General features: G+C 42.5%; 1 protein-coding gene across 1 annotated transcript in view; it reads left to right on the forward strand.

Moving 5' to 3' along the window:
• The window catches only part of Asap1 (ArfGAP with SH3 domain, ankyrin repeat and PH domain 1), a 302,667-nt gene that overhangs the window by 217,976 nt on the left and 61,143 nt on the right, over positions 1-23,548 (forward strand). Inside the window, 8 exon segments of the mRNA XM_051159597.1 lie at positions 576-650; positions 1,136-1,185; positions 3,374-3,503; positions 4,845-4,930; positions 8,610-8,685; positions 10,000-10,122; positions 17,023-17,123; positions 20,315-20,384. Coding sequence (XP_051015554.1) covers positions 576-650; positions 1,136-1,185; positions 3,374-3,503; positions 4,845-4,930; positions 8,610-8,685; positions 10,000-10,122; positions 17,023-17,123; positions 20,315-20,384 — 711 coding nt within the window.

Below are 23,548 nucleotides of genomic sequence, written 5' to 3' on the forward strand. Positions count from 1 at the left end.
ATAATAATAATAATAATAATAATAACAACAACAACAAAACAAAATAATAATAATAACAACAACAACAACGGCTGCAGCTGTGAGCAAAACAGTCAAGGTCCCTATTGTCAACGAGTATCTAATCTCATGCAGGATAAATATAATCTCAGATATGATGCATGCTATAAGAGCACAAAAAGAAAACAGTAAAAGCCAGTTATGCACTTCCTTCCATATTCTTGACAGGTAGCTGAAGAAAAGTCAAACCAAGACTTGCAACATTGAAGGAAGCTGCACTGAAAGTGCTGAAATGAGTGGCAGTTGTTAGCACCCATATGTATGTGCTACATCAGTATCTCAGAGCATCACGCTGGAGCCACTGTGCAGCACTCTGCAGATGTATAAGCCACTCATTTCTACAGCTGTAGTGTGGGGACTACACTATCGAGTGGATGGCATATACAAAGACATGTAATAGACATGCAGCTCTTCACTGAGCCCTGGGTGGGTGAGTCAACAGGAATAGGTTCCCTGTTTATTGTACATTCTTTTTTTTAACTGCCTCCCATCTTTTCTTTATGTTTTTTTTTTCCCAGCTCCAGGGTCTGAGCCACAATGTGATCTTCACCTTGGATTCCTTGTTGAAAGGAGACTTGAAGGGAGTCAAAGGAGTAAGTGGTCAGAAATTGTTATTTTCAGTGTCTTCAGTTGAAAAGATTGGATTTGGTTAGAATTTTTTCTTCCTCTTTTACAATCATAGTAGTACTTGTATTTGAAAATCTCTGAACATTTTCAGCATAAAGTAAACATTCATGGAAAATGGTCATAATTGCCACTTCATGTAATGGCATTGACTGGCAACAGCATTAGGGACTTTCAGAAAGATTGGTAGCTTTGCCATGGGTGGAGAGAAGCTGGTCCCCAGGCTCCCAGTGTGATTCTTGTGGACCAGGCTCTCAGTGGCTGTGGGTTCTTGCTTCTTGACAGGGTCGGGAGTGCACGCTGCCCACCTCTCTCTGGCTTCTCACTTATAAACTGTGCACGTGTGGTTTCAGATGTCCCTCAAGGAAGTGGGTTTTGTTCAGTTGTTTTTTGAGCTGTTTATATGAGGAAAGATGCATAGCAGTTTTCATTTTCTTGTTTTCTCTTTTCTAAGGATCTCAAGAAGCCATTTGACAAAGCCTGGAAAGATTATGAGACAAAGTTGTAAGTAGTGGTTGGTTTTGTTTCTTATTTTATTATCATTGACATGAGTTTCCCGAAGTTGAGAACAGGACAGAGCCCCTATGAGCTAACATATTAGCAGCAGTATTTTGTGTATCTTGTTAAGGGCTGAGGAATGGGTGTGCTGATCAGTTTAAGTGGCACACACACACAATCACCTCAGCACTCTTGAGGTTAAGCACTCCTGGGCTCTAGTGAATTCAAGTACATCCTGGGCTACATGGCAAGACAGAAATGTTACACTGCCTGGGCTAACTGTCTGGAATGACGGCCACTGTTTTAGTTGCTGGTTTAAACTGTCAAGTTGGAAACCTACGCGTATGCAATGTTCTCTTATTATCATATCACATAACTATAAACCATGTGCACTCTATGTAGTACAGCAGTTGGGAAATAATCAAAGACTAGCTGGCGTTTGTCATACCCTTTTGACTGCCAGGATCTGTACCAAAACGTGTTTTACACGCATGATCCCCTGACACCACTCACTAGTGTGCACCTCTTTGCCTGTCGGGAAACTGACCTCGGTCTCTATGCTGTCCATCCAACTTTCCCTCACCTGGAGCTGCATGTCCTCTCACTGTCCTGGACTTTTTCTTTTTCTTTCTTTCTTTTTCTTTTTTTTTTTTTAATTTCTATTATTGAAAAAATGATTTTTTTTTCCCTCACATAATAAATCCTGATTATGGTTTCCCTTCCTCCTACTCCTGTCAGCTCCTCTTTTCCTCCCTGGGGAGGGTAGACTTTTCTCTTCTTCCTTGCTCTAACTGCTTTTTAAATGTTTGACGAGCGCTTTCATCTGCTGTCATCATCAGTTCTTCCTGTCTCTAGATGGCTTATTTCACTGTGTTCATTCCTTGGCTGCCATGCCACTGTGACTCCAGATAGGAAAATGAAGTCAGCGCATGCTGTGCTGAGTCCCCAGGGTGAAACAGATAGCCCTCACACCTGTGCCCAAACTTCTCAGGCCTCTGCTTCTCATCCGACCACATCAGTGGAGGAAGCTAAGGTCCACGCTCTCCACTAAAATCCACTTCCTTCGACTGTGGAAGTGGCAGCATCAATATGTTGCCTGACGCAGCTTTTGGTAAATGAAAATGAATCTCCACCAAGTTTTCCATAACTTTACCATTGGCTGGTTGACAGTTGATTTTTCCCTGTGTCTCTGTATAGGCAAAGCTACCTAGCTTCTTACCACATTTGGCTCCCCATCCTGCATCCACTACAATTTAAAGGTTAAATCAGTCAGTCTTTGCAGACACAATTGGAAAGTCAGGGCTATTTCTGACATTTGAAGACCATTTCAAGTTAAGTGGATTATTGGAAGAGTACCAAGCGGCAAGCATCACTACTCTCGGGTACTATCGGGTTAGTGTGAAAATCCAAAATTAGACAGAGGGATTTTTCCTGGCCCTGTCTTGTGAACTCCATGACAAGTGGTGAAATAATTAAACTGTGCTACTGAAACATGCCAGTATTGAAAATATCTTTAACCAGTTTTTAAGTATACAGACCAAAATCCATTTGTACTTTGTCTTTAAGTAGTTCTGAGGTTTCTAACTTTCTGCTTCTTTTTCATCAAAATGTCATTTACCTATGAAAAAGTAAACTGTTCAAATTTACTCATGTCAACCAAGATATAAAGAGAATTGTGTCTATCCCTTGTGTAAGATCCAAGAGAACATGTCAGAAGCTTCCTAGAAGTTCACGCATGATACGTTTGTTCCCTTTGAACTCAACTCACATTTCTACTGATGACTTGATTCTGTCAACTTTAGACTTACTGCCTCTTAGCCAGTAGTTAAGCTGTCAGTGATTTGGTTAAAGGAAAGACACTGATGAGGTTCGTCCTTAAAAACTGCTTTGCTTTACAATGGTTAAACACAAAGTCCTTCACTCTACCCCAGCCTACATCCCCAGTTCAAAATCAGTGTTTTTGAGCAGGAGATGATGAGAGAATGATGAGAGCTCCCATTTACTCTCTGTCACATATACACAGCTGCCCCATGAAATCACAGCCTACTCCACCACACTCCTGTTATGGTACATGTGGCTCATTGATGGACCCACGTCGGTACAGCATCATCCAGGGTCAAGGTTATACTCAGGTTCACACTTGGTAGTGTGCAGCGCTCTCTCTTTTTAAAAGTGGCATGCACTTTAATTGCAGTACAAAAATTGAGAAGGAGAAAAGAGAGCACGCAAAACAGCACGGGATGATCCGCACAGAGATAACTGGAGCTGAGATTGCAGAAGAAATGGAAAAGGAACGGCGCCTCTTTCAGCTCCAGATGTGTGAAGTAAGAACAGACCTTCCCAGACCCAGCCTCTTCTCCTGCTTGTCAGCAGGCTAGGTTTGGTGCTTGAAGGAGGGACTGTCTCCTAAGGACTCTAATCTCCCTTTTTCTCCAAGCCCTTTGGGATCCGCCATTGCACTGTTGTCTCATATTTTGAGCCTTGGTCCTATGGACCTCTTTAAGCCAAAACAGGATTCATTGGTGAGAGCCTTAATATTGCTTGTGAGTGATTGGGGGAGGGAGTCCTGGTGGGAGGTAACACTGGTGAATATTACAACTTTGGAGCATGTGGGTTTTTTTTTAAAGCATGAGTCCAGCTTGAAGGAAGTCTGAGCTCATGGAAAAATGCAGTAAAAAGCATGCTGCCTGTAACTTAGAGCTTTGGTTCTCAAACTGAATTCCCACCAAAACCTGCACCCCATTGACTTGAACACTCACTATAGAGCAACTTGAGCAATAGAGATACTTTCCAGCTTACAGAAGCCTAATGAAGAATGTGTAATTCAGGGTTTTTTTTCCCCCCTGAGCCTCCCACACACACACTTTTTCTTTTTTCTTTTGTATCCCTTTTTCTTCCTTATAAACGTTTGGCTTCTTGACCTTTTCTGTGTATAAACTCATACTTAGATTCTGACAAGTGTGATAGCAGCACAATGTTGATGAAAGATTTGGGCCACTGATAAAATGAAAGCCAGTGCAATGCGGTTAACTGCACCAACTCATTTTTATTCTTTTCCCGAACTTGGTTTTTTTTGTTTGTTTGGTTTTTTTTACACCCCCCTCCCCCTTTGGTTTTTCAAGACAGGGTTTCTCTGTGTAGCCTTGGCTGTCCTGGAGTCACTTTATAGACCAGGCCGGCCTCGAACTCACATTGATCTCCTGCCTCTGCCTCCAGAGTGCTGGGATTAAAGGCACAAGCCACCACACCCAGCGAACTTGCTTCTTTTTAAATAGAGACTTTTCCCTCTGATTTGTCTCCTTGTTTAAAGTTTCAATATCTTGTGGAACATTCTGGAAGGGACTGCTGTCACCCCTGTTTTCTGCAGAGAACAGTCCATCTCTCAGGACTGTGTGAATATAAGTTTGAGATCCACTGTACCAAGGGAGGAGCAGTCAGTTGTCATGGAGTGCGTTTGCTGTGTTTCATTCTTGTTTGTCTAGTAAACTAATTGTAAGACGTTAGCAAACGCTAACACTAATTGCATTTGTGCGCACTGACCCCCAACAGCCTTCCCTAAACAAAGCTCACCTGCTTGTGTGCAGGGTTACGAATGCTGTTCTCCCCTGTGAACTTGAGAGCCCTGTCTGGAGTTACCAACATCAAATTCTGCTTTCTTTCCACAGTATCTCATTAAAGTTAATGAAATCAAGACCAAGAAGGGTGTGGACCTGCTGCAGAACCTGATAAAGTATTATCATGCACAGTGCAAGTAAGTGTTGTATTACTTATCTGCTTGTTATCAGCCCTCCCTGTGCCCTGCCCCTCTGTTTCATTGCTCTTCTCTTCATTTTCTTTCATTTAGTGACCATCAATTGTTACAGTGATTTCCTTCAACTAAATAGATGAGGAACAGTATTACTGATTAGTAGCTTACAATAAACAACTATTTGATTAGTCTCAAGCAATGTCTTCTTCCACCACTTGTGCGAAAGCCCTTGTCACTACTAAGACCACTCTGTTAACACTGCTCCTCCCCAGACACATGTCTTGCCATTTCCCTGTTACTTTTACCATGTATTTCCACCCGTATTTTTTGGTAGGGGTTCATGACGTAAACTTTAATACTTGGGGCCTTTCAAATGCTTAACTCTGTAGAGAGATGTCTTGTGTTTTGTGTTAAGAGGCAACCGTTGCTCCACACTCACTGCAGCGCCTTGTATGTGTTTGATTTCATTCTGTTGGTGAGTCCGTGGCAGGGTCTTTATATGATGGGCTAACTTAGATGAGTGTTCAGCTAGAGCCTGTGTGTGAGAATGTGCCAGTACTGTTGCCATCTGTATTAGCAGGTGGATATACAGGGAAGAGAGATGGGTCGGAGAACAAACCCACAGTACAAGCTCCTCAGGAGAGGGATGAGGTTCTGAGCCATCAGGAGGAAGGATTGACTGGGCTTTGTCTCTAAGTTGCCCTATTGAGGGAACCAGAAAGCTGGGGAAGCTTTCTTTCAGAGATTCTTCCTACATCAGGCAACTCCTCTAAACCCTTAAGATGCATGGTATTGCCCTGTAAAGCATTCCCTACTCACATTTTTTATTTAAAAGATTTCTTCTGAGCACTCGCTCCAGTTCCAGATGGTTTTCAGTAGTCTTGGCCAGTGCTCACCAGGGAATTTGCTGGGTAATACTTTGTGGAATTGCAGCACCTCAGTGTAGATTCAGTGTTTGCTTGCATTGGAAAGGGAGCAGAAACAAACTGTATCTACCTGTTCCAGCTCACCCACATTGCTGCTCACTCACACAAGAACATTGCCAGCAACATCCTACTTTCAAAACAAACCGCCCACTCCTTTTACCACGGGATTGATTATGATGTGCAGAGGCCAGAGCATTTACAAGCATTACTCTCTTTCATCATAACAGTTTATACTAAAAAGTAACAGCTCCCAGGAACTAGTGCCAGCTCAGGGTGTGTGGACTCATGTATAATTCCCCTTTTATACCACACAGCGTCAGGACACTTCAATTCAGAAATGATCAGAAACTTGTCCACAGTGGCATTTGTTTAGTAGATGCTTAAGCATGTGTCAGTATAGACATAGTAACCACGGAAGCCAAGGGAAAATTAGACATCAAAACTCAAAGCTCTTGTATGAAAGGATATCGATAGGAAAATGGGAAGACAACCCACCACATGGGAGCAAACATCTGTAAATCACATAGCTAATAAAGATTGAGGATACAGACGAACAAAGAATCCAACAAAAAGATAATCCAACTTCTTGAATGGGCAGAAATATAGCCATTTTCCTGAAGAAGATGTATAATTGGCCAAATATTACATGATAAAATATTCAGCATCATTAATCATTAGGGAAGTCAGACACCATCTCATATCTCCTGGGCCAGCTATAATTAAAGTAACAAAAACAGAAAGTAAATCTTGGAGAGGCTATGAAGAGCAGGAAAGCCATGCATCACTGTTAGGAATGTTAGATAGTACAATTGCTTGTAAAACTCTTAGATAAATATCCAGAGGAGCCATACATAGGTATTCAAACAAAAGCACGCGTGTGGATATTATATAACTGTTATTTACAGTACTTGGAAACATGTATACCTATCAAGTTACACAAATGGGGCCTATCCATATAGCAGAATAGTATTGAGCCATGTAAAATAATGAAATGTTGATACATTCTTCAACATAGATGAACATTTAAAACATTATGCCAAGTGAAAGAAGCCAGACACAGACCACCACATACCAAGCTGCATGTATATGTATGTGAAATGCCCAGGAAAGGTGATTCATAGAGACGGAAGGTTAGTGACTGGGGGAAGGAAGAGTGAGTAGATCCTTCCCGAGGTGATGGAAAGTATTTGGAATTAGATGACAGTTGTGCAGCATTGCAAATATAGTAAAAATTGCAGAGTATCTCAGCTTAAAACTGAACTTTACTTTGAGACAAAACAACGAAAAGTATCTGGGATGGTTAATCTACATTATCAATTTACCAGATTTAGAATCAGAATCACCTGGGGGATCTAGCAATCCCCCCGCACCCCACTCCTGGGTGGATGAGGGACTTCTGAGAGAATTAACTGGGGGAAGAACATCTGCCCTGAAAATATGTGTCACTGACTCTTGGCTGAGTGGAGGAAGGGGAACAAGCAGAGCCCCTCCCTGCACCTTTCACCACAGCTGGTCTGTGTCTTTTCTCTGCTGTGCCTTACCCCACATTGATGGACTTGAACCTGCAGCAACTGTGATCTGAAATCAGCCTCCCTACCTACTACTACACGGCCCATGAGGGCTAGGAGGTGGACCATGGTTCAGCCACATCTGTAGATGCTGTCTTTAACTTCAGAGTGCACGCCTTAGATGGCATGTCAGAAATTTTGATTCGATTAGCCTGAGATGGAGCACAGCATCTACATGTTAATCTCCAGCAGTGGGCCCAATATACCTGTCTCTACTGTTGAACTGTTGGAACGCCTTTGTAGTCAAATAGGGTAGTACTTTCCAGAGTGTTAAGTATTGTAGCATGGAAGAGAAGGTCAGCCCTTGACCCAGGGTGCAAGGAACTGGGCCTTGCTTAGAGCCTGGAAGACCAGGCTCTGAGAGGCTTTTTGTGGATCCCCAAGGGGACTCTAAAATTCCTCTCCTGACCACTTAGCGTCTACATCGTACTAAGACCACTATGGTGTGACAGAGAGGTGATCCTCATCACTTGTTGGAAGATGACAAGGCAGATAAAGTCTGAGGGGAAATAATCCCATGGAGTAGAGCATGACTTAGAGAAAGGGGCAGCAGAGCACGGGGATTCCAAACAACTGTGCCCTGTGGTTCGTTTCTGTGAACCTGGGAATGGACTTGCTGTCAGGCAGTCCTGATCTGAATCCCAGCTCTGTGTGGACAGAGTGTGACGTAAAGTCCTGCTGTGCATCCTCTATAGAGTGGAGAGGACGCTTAAGTGCTTGGCCCGTGAGGCCGACACAACAACTTGTGAGAGTGCTTGGGAAGTCACGCAGCCTCATCAGACCTTCGGTACCACTGGGACCCTGTGCACACATTCCCTCCTGCCTGGCCCTCTAGTGTCCTGTCGGCCTTCTGTATGCCAGGGAGTAGTTTGTCTTCCTCTCTTCGATTCAAACATGGCCCAGCCACAAAGAAATGATCTGTGTGTGGATGGCAGTACACATGGAATTAGTGAAGACTGCAAGCGGTTCGTGTGCTGACTGTAATCTCTCCTAGTTGACTTCTAGTAGTGAGCATACTTTGTTTGTCGGTGCATCTTTAGATAGCTGCTGAACTTAGCTTTACGTTTATTTAGTGGGAACTACTGGGAGAGGGTGTGGGGAGACAGATATGGGAAGAATCCTCAGGCTTGCACATAATTCTATTCCTCCTTTTTGCTGCTGGTAAGCCACTGTTGTTTTCCATTGTAGTTTCTTTCAGGACGGCTTGAAAACAGCTGATAAGCTGAAACAGTACATTGAAAAGCTGGCTGCTGACTTATATAATGTAAGTTCCCTGTGTAGCATCTGCATTTAAAGTGTAATGAGCATCAGTGCACGTGAAATCTGTAGTCGAAGAGTGTTAAGAACAAGGTGTCAGTATAGGTCAGTGTGAACTTGACAGACAAGCCTTCATCTTAGCAGCAAACCTTTGGAGGCTGTGAAGAATGGGGGGCGGGGCGTATAAGAAACGAAACTTTAAGCTTTTGAGAAGGGGTGAGGAATGTATACATAGAGATGGAATAATTGTTATTTGGAAATAACTTGGCTGATGAATGTTAAAAGAAAACATATTAGGAATATGAGTACGTATTGTTAGAAAAGGCTTTAGAGTTACAAGTAACAGATTAGGCATTGCTGATGGAAAATACTCTAAAATCTGAAACTCTGAGAACCAACTGGCATGACAGCATAAAAAGACAAATTCTACACATGGCCACGTTGCAATCAAAATGTAGCTGTGCATATATATGCCAAAAACTATATGATATTGTGCTTAGCCTTTCTGTTTGAGGTTATATGGAACAAGCCAATTACATATTTAGCCTTTGAGAGATCTCATTACATATATGCAAATATTGCAAAATGCAAGAAAATAGGTAACAGTACTGCCTCCATGCATTTCAGATAATGAATAGGCAGCCTGATTCTGTTTGTTTTTTTCAAGACAGGGTTTCTCTGTGGAGCCTTTGCTGTCCTAGACTCCCTTTGTAGACCAGGCTGGCCTTGAACTCACAGAAGATCCCCTTCCCTCTGCCTCCCCAGGTGCTGGGATTAAAGGCATGCACCACCATGCCCAGCTAGCCTGATTCTTATTGTAACATTTTAACAAACATACCTATATGTTTTGTCTAATTTTTTAGTTCCTGAACATAGATCAGTGATAAATAAATCTCAAGTGATTAAAAATAAGCAGCAGAAACTCTGACCCTTGTGTGGTTCGGTGTAAGCTCTGGTGTATGCTTCTGCCACTGGCATCTCTTTCTCAGTCATTCATATAATTTTCTTCTGGCCCATTTAATTTCACTGTGGTTTTCTTTCTGCCCAGAAATAAATGATATTAGGATTCAGAGCTTTTTGGGTCACCACATGTTGTTTAATAAGAAAGCCTGGTGCTTAATTCACTAATTCTAAACTCTGGGTACTTTCTTAGCAGTAGACTCTACCTCTTAGGTTAAAAGCAAGACAGTATTGGAACATTCATAGGAAGGCTTACTGCAACTATGAAATTGAATTGTTTGATGAGAGCTCTGTTTAGATAATTGAGCTTTGGTCTTAAAAAATGAATGATAAATAACAGATGTGAGCTTTTCTTTTGTAGATAAAGCAAACCCAAGATGAAGAAAAGAAACAGCTAACTGCACTCCGAGACCTTATAAAGTCCTCTCTGCAGCTCGATCCGAAAGAAGTAGGTGGCTTGTATGTTCCCAGCAGGGCTAACAGCGTAAGTGCAGCTGCTTGTAGTTACCTCTGCGCTTCCCCATCTGTGAAACAGGCACACTGACAGCCTCCTACTGCGGTAGTTGTGGGGACACATGAGATAAAACAGAGAAGTGCCTATCTACAGTGATGCCCACTGTAGAAAATGCGTTCCCACCAGGCAAGGTAGTGAGGGCCTTTAATTCTTACCACTGGTAGGCAGAGGCAATCACAGCCTGGTATACATAGTGAGAACTTGTCACAAAAAGAAGTTGTGTTCCTTCACCTCCTCATAAATAAAAGGTACCCTGGACTCTACTACTTTATAAAAAATAAATTAATAATAATAATAATAATAATAATAATAATTATTATTATTATTATTATTATTATTACCACCACCTTTGAAGCAGGTATTATTATTATTATTATTATTATTATTATTATTATTATTATTATTATTATTATTATTATTATTATTATTATTACCACCACCACCTTTGAAGCAGGTACTCCATGATTCTCCTCTTGAGACCGTTCCCATCATTCTGGGCAGCCAGAAGTGGTTTTGCCCTAGAGTTAGGGTAATTCACTTGAGAGGGCCTCTGGATGTTGAAACTGTAGAATGAGTGGTGGATGTAGATGAATGCAGCTCAGACCCTTAGTTACAACTGTCATTTGTCCAGCTGTTGATACCTGCTGTGTCTGCCTGTAATCTAGGTGCCAAGTGTAAGTCCCTTCATCAGAGAGCTTGTAGAAGGGATCAGCAGAGTAAACAGTCATGGCTAAAGTGCCTCACTCCTGTCAGATACGTTGCAGCCAGGGCAAACCTCTGAGAGACACAGAGCTCTGTTTTCAAGAGGCCACAAATGTTTGACAGCAGGAGGGGTAGAGAAGGGAGAAATAGCAATCTAAGATAAAAATCCAGGCTTGATTATAGGGACACTGGATGTTGTACTAAGGGACTTCCTTGTAAAAGGGTAAATAGCATCATCTGTTACATGGAAGAAAGTCAAATGTGCCTGTTTGTGCAGTATTTAAATACAATGTTTAATGCTTGCATAAGAGACTTAATCTGTTTTGTCAGTTCTTTGTGATATCTCCCAACAGTGACATTCACTGTTTTTTAAATTGCTGAAATTTCTGAATGGCATTCATAATTCCTAAACAAAGACAAAGCACCCCCACTCCATTACTAGTCCCCCCCAAAACACACCAAAACCCTGTACTAGTTAACACTAACCCTTTACTGTAGCTCTTAAAGGTTTCCTTTACTAAAGCTATAACTGTATATATGTATACATTTGGAAATAATTTTTATTCTTTCTTCTTATCCAAGTTCAGAGTTTACAAATGGTTGGGGTTTGGCAAAGTGACATGAGTCAGTGGTTCTTTAATGTATATAGTCTCTTGCTCTCCTGTCAGAGCTGGCCTAGTTCCCAAGAATATCTGTCTCTACCCAGAAAGTCTCAAGCCGTGGCTGTGCCTGTGGCCAAGGCCTCAGACTATCTCAGGAAGATTTCTTTATTAGAGCCTGAAACATAGATACTCTCTGCTGTCACCTCCCTGGATGATTTCTAAGTGTAAGTGCAATAGAAAGGCCCAAGTAGAAGGGGAAAGGGTAGACATCTGTCTAGAGAAATTGGTGATGATTTTTCTTTCTGGTTTGCACATAACCACTTCCTACTTTTGTTTTGTTACCTGGGGTTCCCATATATAGACATTCTCTCCAAGGGGGTGGTGTCGTCATTTTGTTTTGCATAGGTAGTAATGACTTCTGCTCAGGCTAGCTAAGAAACAATGTTTTATAACAAAGGGAGTGTCTGCATGCGATTGATACTTCACTCCACCTGAAGTTGATTAATGGGTTTTAGTTATCACACCTCCCAAGTATTTTACAACTAAAATTGATGTTTCACAGCATCCCCACCCACCCCTTTCTAATGCCTTTACCTCTTTTTGCAAAATAACTTAGCAAGTAATTATTTTTAGTGACTTTGAGGTAGTAGAGACTATCCACCAGTGAGTTAATGTGAAGGACAGTATCCACCAGAGAGTTCTTATCCTCTTCCTAGTTTTTGAGAGGAGTGCAAAGTAATCAAAAAGATTTTATGGGAAATAAAAAGCACCCAGCAAATCATCTAACCTACTTAACCTTGGCTGGTTTCTAACATGGCTGGGTTAAAGGAAGCTGTCTTAGTTTTGTTTCCTGCTGCTGTGATAAAATACTCTGACAAAAAGCAACTTAAAAGAAAAAAAGGGATTATTTGGACACAGTTCCAAGTCATTGTCCATGATTGCAAGTCAGCAAAGAAACGTGAAGCAATCAAGAGCAGAAAGCAGTGAATTAATGCATGCCTCCTAGTGCTCAGCTCACTTTCTTAGTCTCACACATGCCAGGACTCCTGCGTAAGGAAAGGTACCATCCAGAGTGAGAGGTCTTCTCATGTCAGTTACTGCAGTCAAGTAGGTTCTTCCAGAGGCCAGCTTGACCTGGCCAGTCTTTCCTGGAGACTCCCTTCCCAGGTGGTTCCAGATTGTGTCAAGTTGACAATTAAAAAGAAGTTTCAAGAATTTTAGGGGCCCAGGTAGATGACCTAGCAAGATGCCACCAAGACGATGACCTGTGCTGGATTTTGGACCCCTGTGGTGGAGAGAACCAACTTCTGCAAATTGCCCTCTGCCCTGAGCACACACAGGCACACACAAACAAATGCAAAAGAAAAAAAAAATAGCAGCTGTTAACGAATCACAGCCATAAACAGGATCCCTAGATATTTGGAAAACTCATTCTTTTTCTCATCAAAGTCAATTTTTTGTTGTCTTTTGGTAAATGTTCAGTGAAGTGACTTACCTGCACCTGTTGTGATGACCTAGCTTCCCAAAAGAACTACCTGCTGCTCAAATATTTCTAGGGCTGTAACTATCTTGTTTCTAACAGTGATTCAGTAGGTTGTGTTTGCAACACAGGAATATTTGACAACCAGTGGGCCCTGAATAACCCTTCATGGTGTTGATGCACTCAGCCCGCTGCTCCTCCCTCTCCTCAGTGTGCCAGATACTAGTCAGAGTTCAGGCACAGTGTGGATCCTTACTCAACAGCCACACCTGCTGTTGTAAATTCAAAGCTATGTTGTAGGGCTGTGGTTTCCAGTTGGATATCAAAAATGTTCCCAAACCCATTAAATCAGTGAATGGGAATCACATCAAAGTCAGTGAGAGGAAGTTTCACAGATTAATAGTGCACTTTATATGTCACTATGGCTTCAAATACAGTAATATCTCTACCAGGGTGCAGGAGAGTAAACCGAAATCAGGAATGTAGATACATTTCCTAGCTCATTGCATAAAATTTCCCAAAGGTTTCATTATTTATTTTCAGTGTTACATATTTTTGCCTGAATTAGTTTGGGATTTGCATCTTTCTCTCCTGATGATGTAGTTGATTTCTGTCATGCTGTTAAAGAACTGAGGACCTATTTTATTCCTCAGTTGTATGTGCTAAATTATAAGTAGTACTGATAATTTTTCAAGGTCAACTTTTTCAAAATTAAAAACATCTTTTCATTTATTGATAATACTTCTACTAAACAGCAGGTGGTGGTACCCACCTTGATCCCAGCTCTTGGGAAACAGAAGCAAGTGGATTTCTGAGTCCAACCTGGTCTACAGAGTGAGTTCCAGGATAGCCAGGTCTACACACAGAAACACTGTCTCAAAAACAAAACAAACAAAAAACCCACAAGAAATAAAACAGTTCTACTAAGCAAGCTGAATGGCTATTATTTCTTAATGTAGTAGTAATAATTTATATACCTTTATTAACCCATGAAACTCACTAATTAGCTAATTTCTACATTTATACAGAAAGTCAGATCTGGAAGGATTTAGTAAGTCATATTACTGTGCTGACCAAGACCATGGTCCTGTTCAAAGTAAACTCCAGATGCTGACAAGATGGCTCACCAGGTGAAGGTGCTTGCCTCCAGGACTGATGACCTAAATTTAGTTCCTTGTACCCATAGAGTAGAGGGGGAGACTGATTCATGGGGGTTACCCCCTTCTATATCTCCATAAAGAAATGTAAAAAGGAACATTAAAAAGTAAACATTAAGAAATTTTACAAGAGGCCCCTAGGTCTCATTCCACACCACATCCCTACCCCAGGCAATCTGATTTGTTCAATCTTATGGAAGGAACATGGCCTATTGAAAACGAACTTCCTTAGATAAAGGAAGACATGACTAATAGGGATGGAGAAATGAGTCAGCAGTTGAGAGAACTGCAAAGATCCTAGGATGGATTCCCAGTGCCCACATGGTGGCTCACAACCACTCATAACTCCAGTTCCAGGGTGTCTGAGTCCCTCTTCTAAATTAAGGCACCAGGCATGCATGTGGTACACAGACATACATACATGCAGGCAAAACTCTCCTACAGATAAAATTAATGTTAGCAAAATAATCTTCCCTTTAGGGGAAAAAAAAAAAGGAAGACAGACAGGCTACAAAAAGAAACAGTATCACTGGTAACCTCTTCTCTCAGGCTGAGACTGCCTGGTAAACCCTGAGTTGAGCGCAGCAGGTGACTGGGCAGAGCATGAGCATGCTCCACAGAGTTGTATTTGGAACCCCACATCTCTCCGGCCCTAGGAGATAAGACATTTAAGGCATGTTTTGAGCACAGAGTTTGTAGTGCCTGGAGAATAGCTTTACAAACTTCCACTCTCCTGGCAATTTTCCTCCAACTGTTTCTACTAAACATTTGCATCACCGAGCACACCCTGCTTGACCTGAAAGAGTCTTGAATGTCAGAGAAGCTCCTGGCTTTCAACATGTGCTGGGCACAAGCCATGGCTTAATAACCAGAGGCTAAGGTAGCTAGTTCCTTCTGTGCCGTCAAATTTCAGTTACTTCTTGTGACTGGACACAATACTCTCCTCTCTTTAGGGACTGGGGAGATGATTGGGTCTGGGAGGGACCCAAAAATGCTTGCTACATAATCAGGAAGACCTGAGTTTGAACCCCAGCTCCCACATTATTAAAAAAAAAAAAAAAAATGAGCATGCAAGACAGGGAAATGGTTGTGCACGCCTTTAATCTCAGCACTTGGAGGGCAGAGGCAGGTGGAACTTTGTGAGTTCGAGGCCAGCCTGGACTAGGGAGCAAGTTCCAGGACAGTCAGAGCTGTTTACACAGAAAAGCCCTGTCTCAAACAAACAAACAAACAAAAAGAAGGACTGGGAAATCCCTAGGGCTTGCTGACCAGCTAATCTAGCCAGCTAGAGATGGGCTCCAGAGTTAGTGAGAGACTAATTGAAGACACCTGAAAGTGGTTCCTAGCCTCCTCACACATATGCACCTGTACATGTGGGTGTATGCACACAGCACGCAAGTGCACACACACATTCACATATATGCGCCTGCACAAGCGTGCACATACACACACACACACTTTAGTTGGAAAACAGTACAGAGACCATCACAATATATGGCTCTCAGATTTTCTGAGTGTTCAGTTTATTTTGGTTTTGCTGAGACATTGGTTCTCTGTGCAGTCACATTTATCTGAGAAATGTACATCTCATCATCTTCGTTGGCTTTATCTTCTCACTACAAATGAACTAAAATACATAAAACTTGATTGGTATAGAAATAACGTACTGTGCTATCATCCAGGATGTGTTTTCTGGTTTATCTTTACAATGATATTTTCTCTGTATATTTTACAAATTGCTTAAGTTATGGCTGGTAAAGTGTTTTAACATAATTAACTATTTTCAAATGTTCTACCTCTTTTTCTGTGTTGCTTTGCCCTTCCTGATCGAAGTCTAGGAGAGTAAGTTCATACATTTTGTGAGAATGTGTGGTCGGTCCTATTATGTGTCTAGTGACCTTTGTTCTCATGTGGCAGCTCAACTTTATTTATTTATTTTTCTTTTGTTTGTCTTTTACTTCCTGGATTTTCACAGTGTGGTCATTGTTTCTTGTCTTCCTGTCCTTACAGTCCGTGGTTAAGCACCAGTGGAGTACCAGAGTGAAGCCAAGTTTGTTTGTATCTGTTGCTGGTGTGTGTGTGTGTGTGTGCGCGTGCGCGCGCGCTCTCATTATCACATTATATACTTCTCATGCCCTAGAATGCTGATTACAAACTAAAATTGTTGGCAGAGCATTCCTTTTCTGGACTGTTTGCATAGTTTACCAATTGGGCATCCCCTTTACAAAACTCAGAGACCTAAAATGCTCCCAAATCCAGGATTGTTTTGTTTCAGTGATCAAAAAGTTTCAGAATTCAGATATTTTAATTACATAGTCTCAATATATAGTTAAATTACAAGAATTGTATACTAATTGTCAATACCCTGCTCAAAACCCTTTTAATGAAGATGTCCTTCTTTCTTTCTTTCACCTTTTTCTTTTTTTTTTTTTTTTTTTTCTTCCTAAGATGGGTTTTCTGTGTAGCCTTCGCTGTCCTGGACTCACTTTGTAGACCAGGCTAGCCTGGAACTCACAGAGATCCGCCTGCCTCTGCCTCCACAAGTGCTGGGATTACCTTGTGCCACCTTTCCCAGCTTGAAAATGTCCTTTTATTTAGATAATTCTAGCCCACATGTAAAGGGAGCAGTTTCAGCCTGCACAGTCCCTGCTTTCTGATCCCCTTTAGCCCTTCCTGTTGCTTCCTGCTGGGAGTGGAAACAGCTGAGTCACAGCATTGTTTGTTTTGTGTTTGCACTGCTACTGCACTAGACTTGCTTTGTAAGTGTGGCAAACATTGGCACGTCTTGTTTCCTATGCTAAAATAAAAAAGGAGATCTTGACAGTTTCTGAAGGTCCATCATTGTCTTCGGCACAGAGCAACAGGCAAAGGCTTAGAGGCAGAACTGAGCAGTCTACAGCGTTTGCTAGTCTGTGCTTCTGTTTTCCAGGACTCTCAGAGCCGGCAAGGCGGGTACAGCATGCATCAGCTCCAGGGCAATAAGGAGTATGGCAGTGAAAAGAAGGGCTACCTGCTGAAGAAGAGTGATGGGTACGTGTCCAGCCCTGGCCAGCCTCGTGTCGGGCAGGCCAGCATGCCCGTGCAGCCTTCTCCCTGGGATTGTTGGGAAAGCATACTTAAAAGCTTTCTGAGCTGGTTCTCCTCAAATAATTGATCTAGCCTGCTTTCTTTAAAAGAAGAAGGCTTGTTCTGCATCCAGGTGACAGCTCTGGCTTATAGCCTGCACATCTAGGATGCTGGCAAGGGAGAAACTCATCTCTGCCTTATCATTGTCATATTCTCTACTTGAGATGGCACCTGGCTGCCCAAACCCCAACCTTGGTGGTAACTTGTGACATTATCTCTGTCACAACCAATCTGTCACACACTCTTCCTTTTATAACTAAAAATAATAAGCCTCTTGCTATTTAAGCTGCTTCTGCTCACAGATGATGTCTATTTCCTGAGTACTATATAATTGAGCCCTGAGTCACCTCTGTGAGCACATGCTCAGGTTGCTGCACCTCTACCTCATCCCCACACACCTCTCAGGACTGGCCTGGCAGGGAGAGAGCGCAGACTCAATATCAGGTGTCTCCCCTTTGTCTTTCAAAAGAAAGGGTCATACTACTGTTGACGACCATGGACATATTCAAGACGTGAACTGACATGAACTTTTCCCCACTCCTTTCAGTCAGTTCCCCATTCAAACATTCATCACGCGCGCCCGCACACACACACACACACACACACACACACACACACACGCACACACACACACACACACACCCGCGCGCGCACACGTCACACATTCTAGCATCTGATGCAGGCTTCTAGAGGCTAGAAGGTAAAAGCTAAGGGAATGTGTCCTGCCCTCATGCAGCCTGCCATTTGTTGGCAAGAGATGAGAGATAGAGATGGTTTGATAGCAACATGGGCAAGGCCCTGCATTCAGTTTCTACCAGAAAGAGCAGGGAAGGAGAGGAGCAGAGGAGAAAGAGCTCTTATCTCAGAGCTGGAAGAGAAGAAGGCATATCCATCCTTCACATTCGAATAGGTAAAGAGGTGAGAAGTAACAATCCAGAGCTGTTTTTGATGACTTCTAAGGAAGAGAAAAACACCGAAATGTTTCTACATGAAGGCAGACCTCTTTGTTAACAGTAAGCACTTGTAGTTGTGTGATTTGCATTTTCTTACAAAGGTCACTGCATTAGTAGTTTTTGACCCAATTGTTGTAATACATGTTACTTAAAAATTGTTATAAAAGTTGAAAGAACAATTTAGATTTTTAAATAACTTTATACTTCAAATGGACTTACTAAGTGATACTAAGAGACAAAGGAGAGATTGTTTTTCATATATTTTCTCAATATAATCCCAGATATTTTCCATGATACAGATAAAGAGAGCCTCTAAGAGGTTAAGATACATGAGCAAAACCGGAAAACTTTACTGGGAGTATGCCACATGATGGCTCGGTAATCAGCAGTGTCAACATCAATACCTGTTTAGTTGTATGAGGTTGCTTTCCCAGGGATAGGGAGAAGCTGTCAGAATTGGTCACAAAGGTCAGGTGCAGCTGCCCCGACCTGTGCAGGAGATATCTTGGGAGTCCTTCCTCTAGTGATCAGGAAACACTTCATTAGCCATCTCAGGCAGAAAGATGAGAGCTTTTTGTTAATTTTCTTAGCTTTATTAGCTGTATGAGAAAATAAGGGAATTTGTTTTATATTGTATTCCTTAATATATGTGAATAAGAAAGGCTGGTGAATAATATTTTAAGTAAAATAAATGAATCTAGTAGGAACCGATCCTTCCAGGTCAGCAGTCCGTTGTTGGTAGAGAGGGATGCGAGTGGTGTTGCCTAGGCAAGGATGCCTTACTGGTGATCTTAACAGGCTCCTGTGAGTGTAGATGAGATGCAGGACCACTTGCATAGAGCTAATGATGTAAACCAGATGCAGGTATGATTGACAGATGCTTCCTCTAATAAGACACAGCCCTCATCAGTACTTGTGGAAGAAAGTATGTCATCTGGCTGTAACTGAGGACAGTTTCTCAGCTTACGGTTCTTCCTCCCTCTGGAGGAGACCAGCATTTTGTGTATATGTTCAGTTTCCATCTGATCCGACTGTGTAGGTCTTTCCTTCCCTCTAGTGTACCATGTTTTGGAGCAAACTGCTTCTAGTAGCTAAATATACATGAACACAATGTTTTTAGTTGATTTTCTGGAGTCCTCTTACAAGACTGACTTGAGAAGTAGGCAGAGGCTTGACAGAACACACTTTCTAGGCCTGGAAACCCTTCAGTGGTCTCCTGGTGCTCTGGCTTCTACAGCAACAGAAGGCCTGGCCCCTTCCCTTGCCCAGGGTCTCCCTGCTCCTAAGGACCTGGTGGCTGTACTCCCAAGTGCAGCCCCATGCCCCCTCCCCGCTGTGTGTGTGTGTGTGTGTGTGTGTGTGTGTGTGTGTGTGTGTGTGTACATGCATACTTGCATCTCTGTGTTCCTCTGTGTATATGTTTGCATGTGTGTGAAAATGTGTTGATAGAAGCTGTTTGGCTTTTTTTTTTTTTAACTATCATATCAGGTCAAATTTTTCAAATTGTTCATGTCTCCATGTGCATGGTCTTAACACAGTTTTGTTTCCCAGAAGCATCAAAGAGATCTCTCTAGGAGGACTCTTGTACCCCTGAAAGGAAAGTATTAAGACCTCCTAACATGAGCTGTTCTTAACTTGTAGACTAAGCTCTTCTCTCCATAGTCTGAGGCAGCCTCTGACTCTTCCTTGCACCGTAGATGTCTTAGTTTTTAGCTCCATTGTGTATTAACTATGGAGGTAATCTACTAGCATCACCTTCTTAGCCAAGAGCCACAGCTGTGGCCAAGAATCCTCGTTAGCACTATCCCCTGTGTAGCTCTGCACCCTCATTCCCAGAGAAGGGACTGTCTGTGTGGGAACTATAGTGACTGTATTTCTTCTGCTACTAGAGTCTGTGTTTTCTATTTTCACTGTCAAAAACAGTTCTACCATGAGCATCTCTCAATATGCCTGCCTCTCTGAACTTCCTTCCTCCTGGCATAACAGCACACATCCAGGATTTTCTTGTGTGTGGTTTAGGGGAAGGAAGCTGGTTTTATTAAGGACAGCTTTTCATAATTACTGTTCTGCCTCCTGCCACATGATTGCATACCCCACAGTGAATTGTGTGCAATATCGAGTTCTGTTTGACTTGCTCCTCAGGATCCGGAAAGTGTGGCAGAGAAGGAAGTGTGCCGTCAAGAACGGGATCCTGACCATCTCACATGCAACTGTAAGTGTACCCAAGACTTCCCTACCTGCCCTCACGCTTTCTAGCCTCCTCAGCCAGAGGGCAAATGAGGGCAAAGCGTGAGCTTCGACAGCGTTCTAGGCGGGTTACTATTGCTGTGAGGAAATACCACGAGCAACAGTTACTTGAGGGGGACTGTGTTTATTTGGCTTACACATCCACATCGCAGTTCATCAGTGGAGGAAGTCAGGACAAAAATGCAAACAGGGCAGGAACCTGGAAGCAGGAACTCATACAGAGGTATTAGAGGGGTGCAGCTCACCGGTTTATTCCTAATGGTTTGTTCAGCCTGGCTTTTGTTTTTTGTTTTATAGAACCTAGGCCCACCAGCTTAGGAGTGGCCCCACCCACAGTGGGATGGGCCGTCCCTCGTCCCTCTTCAATTATTGATTAAGAAAATGCCGTGCTGGCCTACCTGCAGCCTGATCTCACAGAGGCATTTGTACAACTAGAGTTCCCTCCCCTCAGATGATTCTAGCTTATATAAATTGACATAAAATTAGCCAGCACAGATGAGATATCTGTACTTTGTAAATTTGGACCGTGTTATTCAGAATAGTCCTTCACTAGTACTAGTTTCTCTTGTGCCATGGCGGCCTGCCTGGCTGACATGTTGTGTTTGGTTTGTTGGTTTGTTTTGTTCTGTCTTTCAACCTAAGTCAGATAGGGCTGGACTTTATAATCTTACTTTGGGGGAAACAGCATTGGTTCTTACCTTGAAAAGCCTGTGCATTACCAAAATAGCCGAGGATTTTCTTTGCTTGAAAAATTAGTATAGGAAACAAAACAATGTATGTAAAATCTTCAGTCGTGGTGCTAGAGTGTACAGTAAAGCAGGGTATTTCTAGTCTGGCGCTTTTAAACTTTAAAAAAAAAAAAAAAAAAAAAAAAAAAAAAAAACATGAATTCCCAACAAGGATAAAGGTCAGAGTAGGAATGTATCATACGAGAGTGTTACAAAGTGTATACCAAGAATTTTCAAAAATATGTTTACAACTTAACCCAGTGACCTCTGCTTGGAGGAAAAAAAAAAACTGAGCTAATTTTCAGTTATCCTAGATTAAGTGATGTCCCTAACAAACTAAGATACACAGTCATTTGCAGATAGGATATTCAGAATAGCTTACAGAAGGAGAGTGTGTGTGTTATGTTGACAGTTCACTATAGTTAAGGATTAGAAGTGCTGCTCCTCCCTGAAATACACTTCACTCAGTCATCCCAATGGCCCTTCTCTTTTTGTTTGCTGCCAAAGGACAGGACGACACCCCGACACCCCCAGGACAGGGCTTGCTGACTTCAGTTCTCACTGGGCAGGAGGTGAGAGCAGGAAGGAACCACCATTGCTCATCTGTGGAGTCCCAGCAGCTAGCACTGTGCCTGGCATGCATGAAGCGTTCAGTGAATGCAGGCAGTACTTAGAGATGCATCTTCTCCCTTTGTGGCAAGGTCTTCCTGTAGGACCCATGCTGACCTCGGGTTCTCAATTCTGTCTCACACTTCTCAGAGCTGGAACTGTATGTGTGTGTTACCATGCTTGCTTCAGTGGGTGTTTTTAAAGTAAACTGCATTTTATGGCTAAAGTTCAGAGGGTACACTCTGTGCCTGGCTCCATGCAGTTTGTAACTTTCAAACTCTGCTCTTTTCACTATACACAGGCCTCCTCTTTAGGCGCCAAACTGTTGCTGAGCCTCGAAACTTCTGTGAACAGAGCTCCTTGAATGAAAAGTTGTTCCTTGTCATTGAATCACCATAGTGGTAGGATAGGGAATTATTTGAACTTTTTTAGGAAGAACAATTAATTAAGTGGTGGTAGTGGTGGTGTTGGGACCTGGGGGGTGGAAGATGGCATCAACATATCAAAAGAACTGTAGAAAGTTCTATTGGAATTTGAAAATTGCTGTATAATATTTTATGTTTTTAAAAGTCTTCAGATTCCTTTAACACTGAAACCGCTATTAAGTTGATAGTCACCTTTTTCTTCAGACACCCCTCAAGTTACCTTACCAAGATGGTTTGGGCTTTGCTCAGAAAGGTCAGGACTTCCACCAAACTAGACCAGGCGGAGTGACTGAAGGTGCACATGTGTCCACTTCTGGGAGGCTCTGCATTTGTACCTGAGGGAGACTAACAGTATGGCTTGGTGTAGAAGGATGGCTTATTTTTAGAACACATGTGAGAGGCTCACAAAGTCCTGCTGATGGCAAGAAGTGAAGAGTGCAGCCCAGAGAATCCAGCTGCATCTAAGCAAGCTTCAGCTCCCTTCACCCTTGTGCTTGTACCCCGTCCTCACCTGCGAAATGCTCAGGTAGCAGTGCTGGGCAGTCAGCTAAGCCTAGATCACAGTAAGCATTCCTTAAACTTGATGGCCATGGTCATCTCAATGAACTGAGTTGGGGCTGTCAACCATGGAGCTGTACCTTCTGGGTGAATCCTCTCTCTGACTGATCTCCAGTGACAGCTGTTTGCATAGATTGGAGCCATTAACAGTGCCTGATTCATAGCTGGTTGTAAAGATGAAGTGAGTTCATTGATTATGAGTAATTAGGACAGAATGTGGGGCAGAATTAGTGCTCAGTAAATGTCACTGCTCTTGTCAGTGCCCCCTTATCTTCCTAATGTGCTGCTGCCTCTGTGGTGTTACACTGCAGTTCATTGGAACCCTTCCGGGTGACCCGTCCCTTTACTTGTATGCATGCTTCACAAATCAATTTGAGGCACATTTTTTATGCATAAAAATTAAGTTTCAGGCTGGGCGTGGTGGCGCACACCTTTAATTCCAGTACTTGGGAGGCAGAGGCAGATGGATCACTGTGAGTTCAAGGCCAGCCTGGTCTACAAAGTGAGTCCAGGATAGGCAAAGCTAACACAGAGAGACAATGTTTCAAAACCCAAGGAAGGAGGAAGGAAGAAAGGAAGGAAGGAAGGAAGGAAGATTAATTAACTAATTAATTAGTTAAGTTTCTACCTGATTGGGGTTGGCAGCAGTTTTATCCCCTCTCAAGACACCTGACTAGAGGAAGAACTAGGTCTCCCTCTCTCTTCTTACCCTTGGGCTTTCTGCATCAGTTGACAGTTCCCCAAGACTGTCCAGAGCTCTAAAGACAACATTCTTCAGCCAGGGCTTTACCACATACACTGACGACACA

The sequence above is a fragment of the Acomys russatus genome, chromosome 17 (genome assembly GCF_903995435.1).
Source record: "Acomys russatus chromosome 17, mAcoRus1.1, whole genome shotgun sequence".
In the NCBI taxonomy this organism is placed as follows: domain Eukaryota; kingdom Metazoa; phylum Chordata; class Mammalia; order Rodentia; family Muridae; genus Acomys; species Acomys russatus.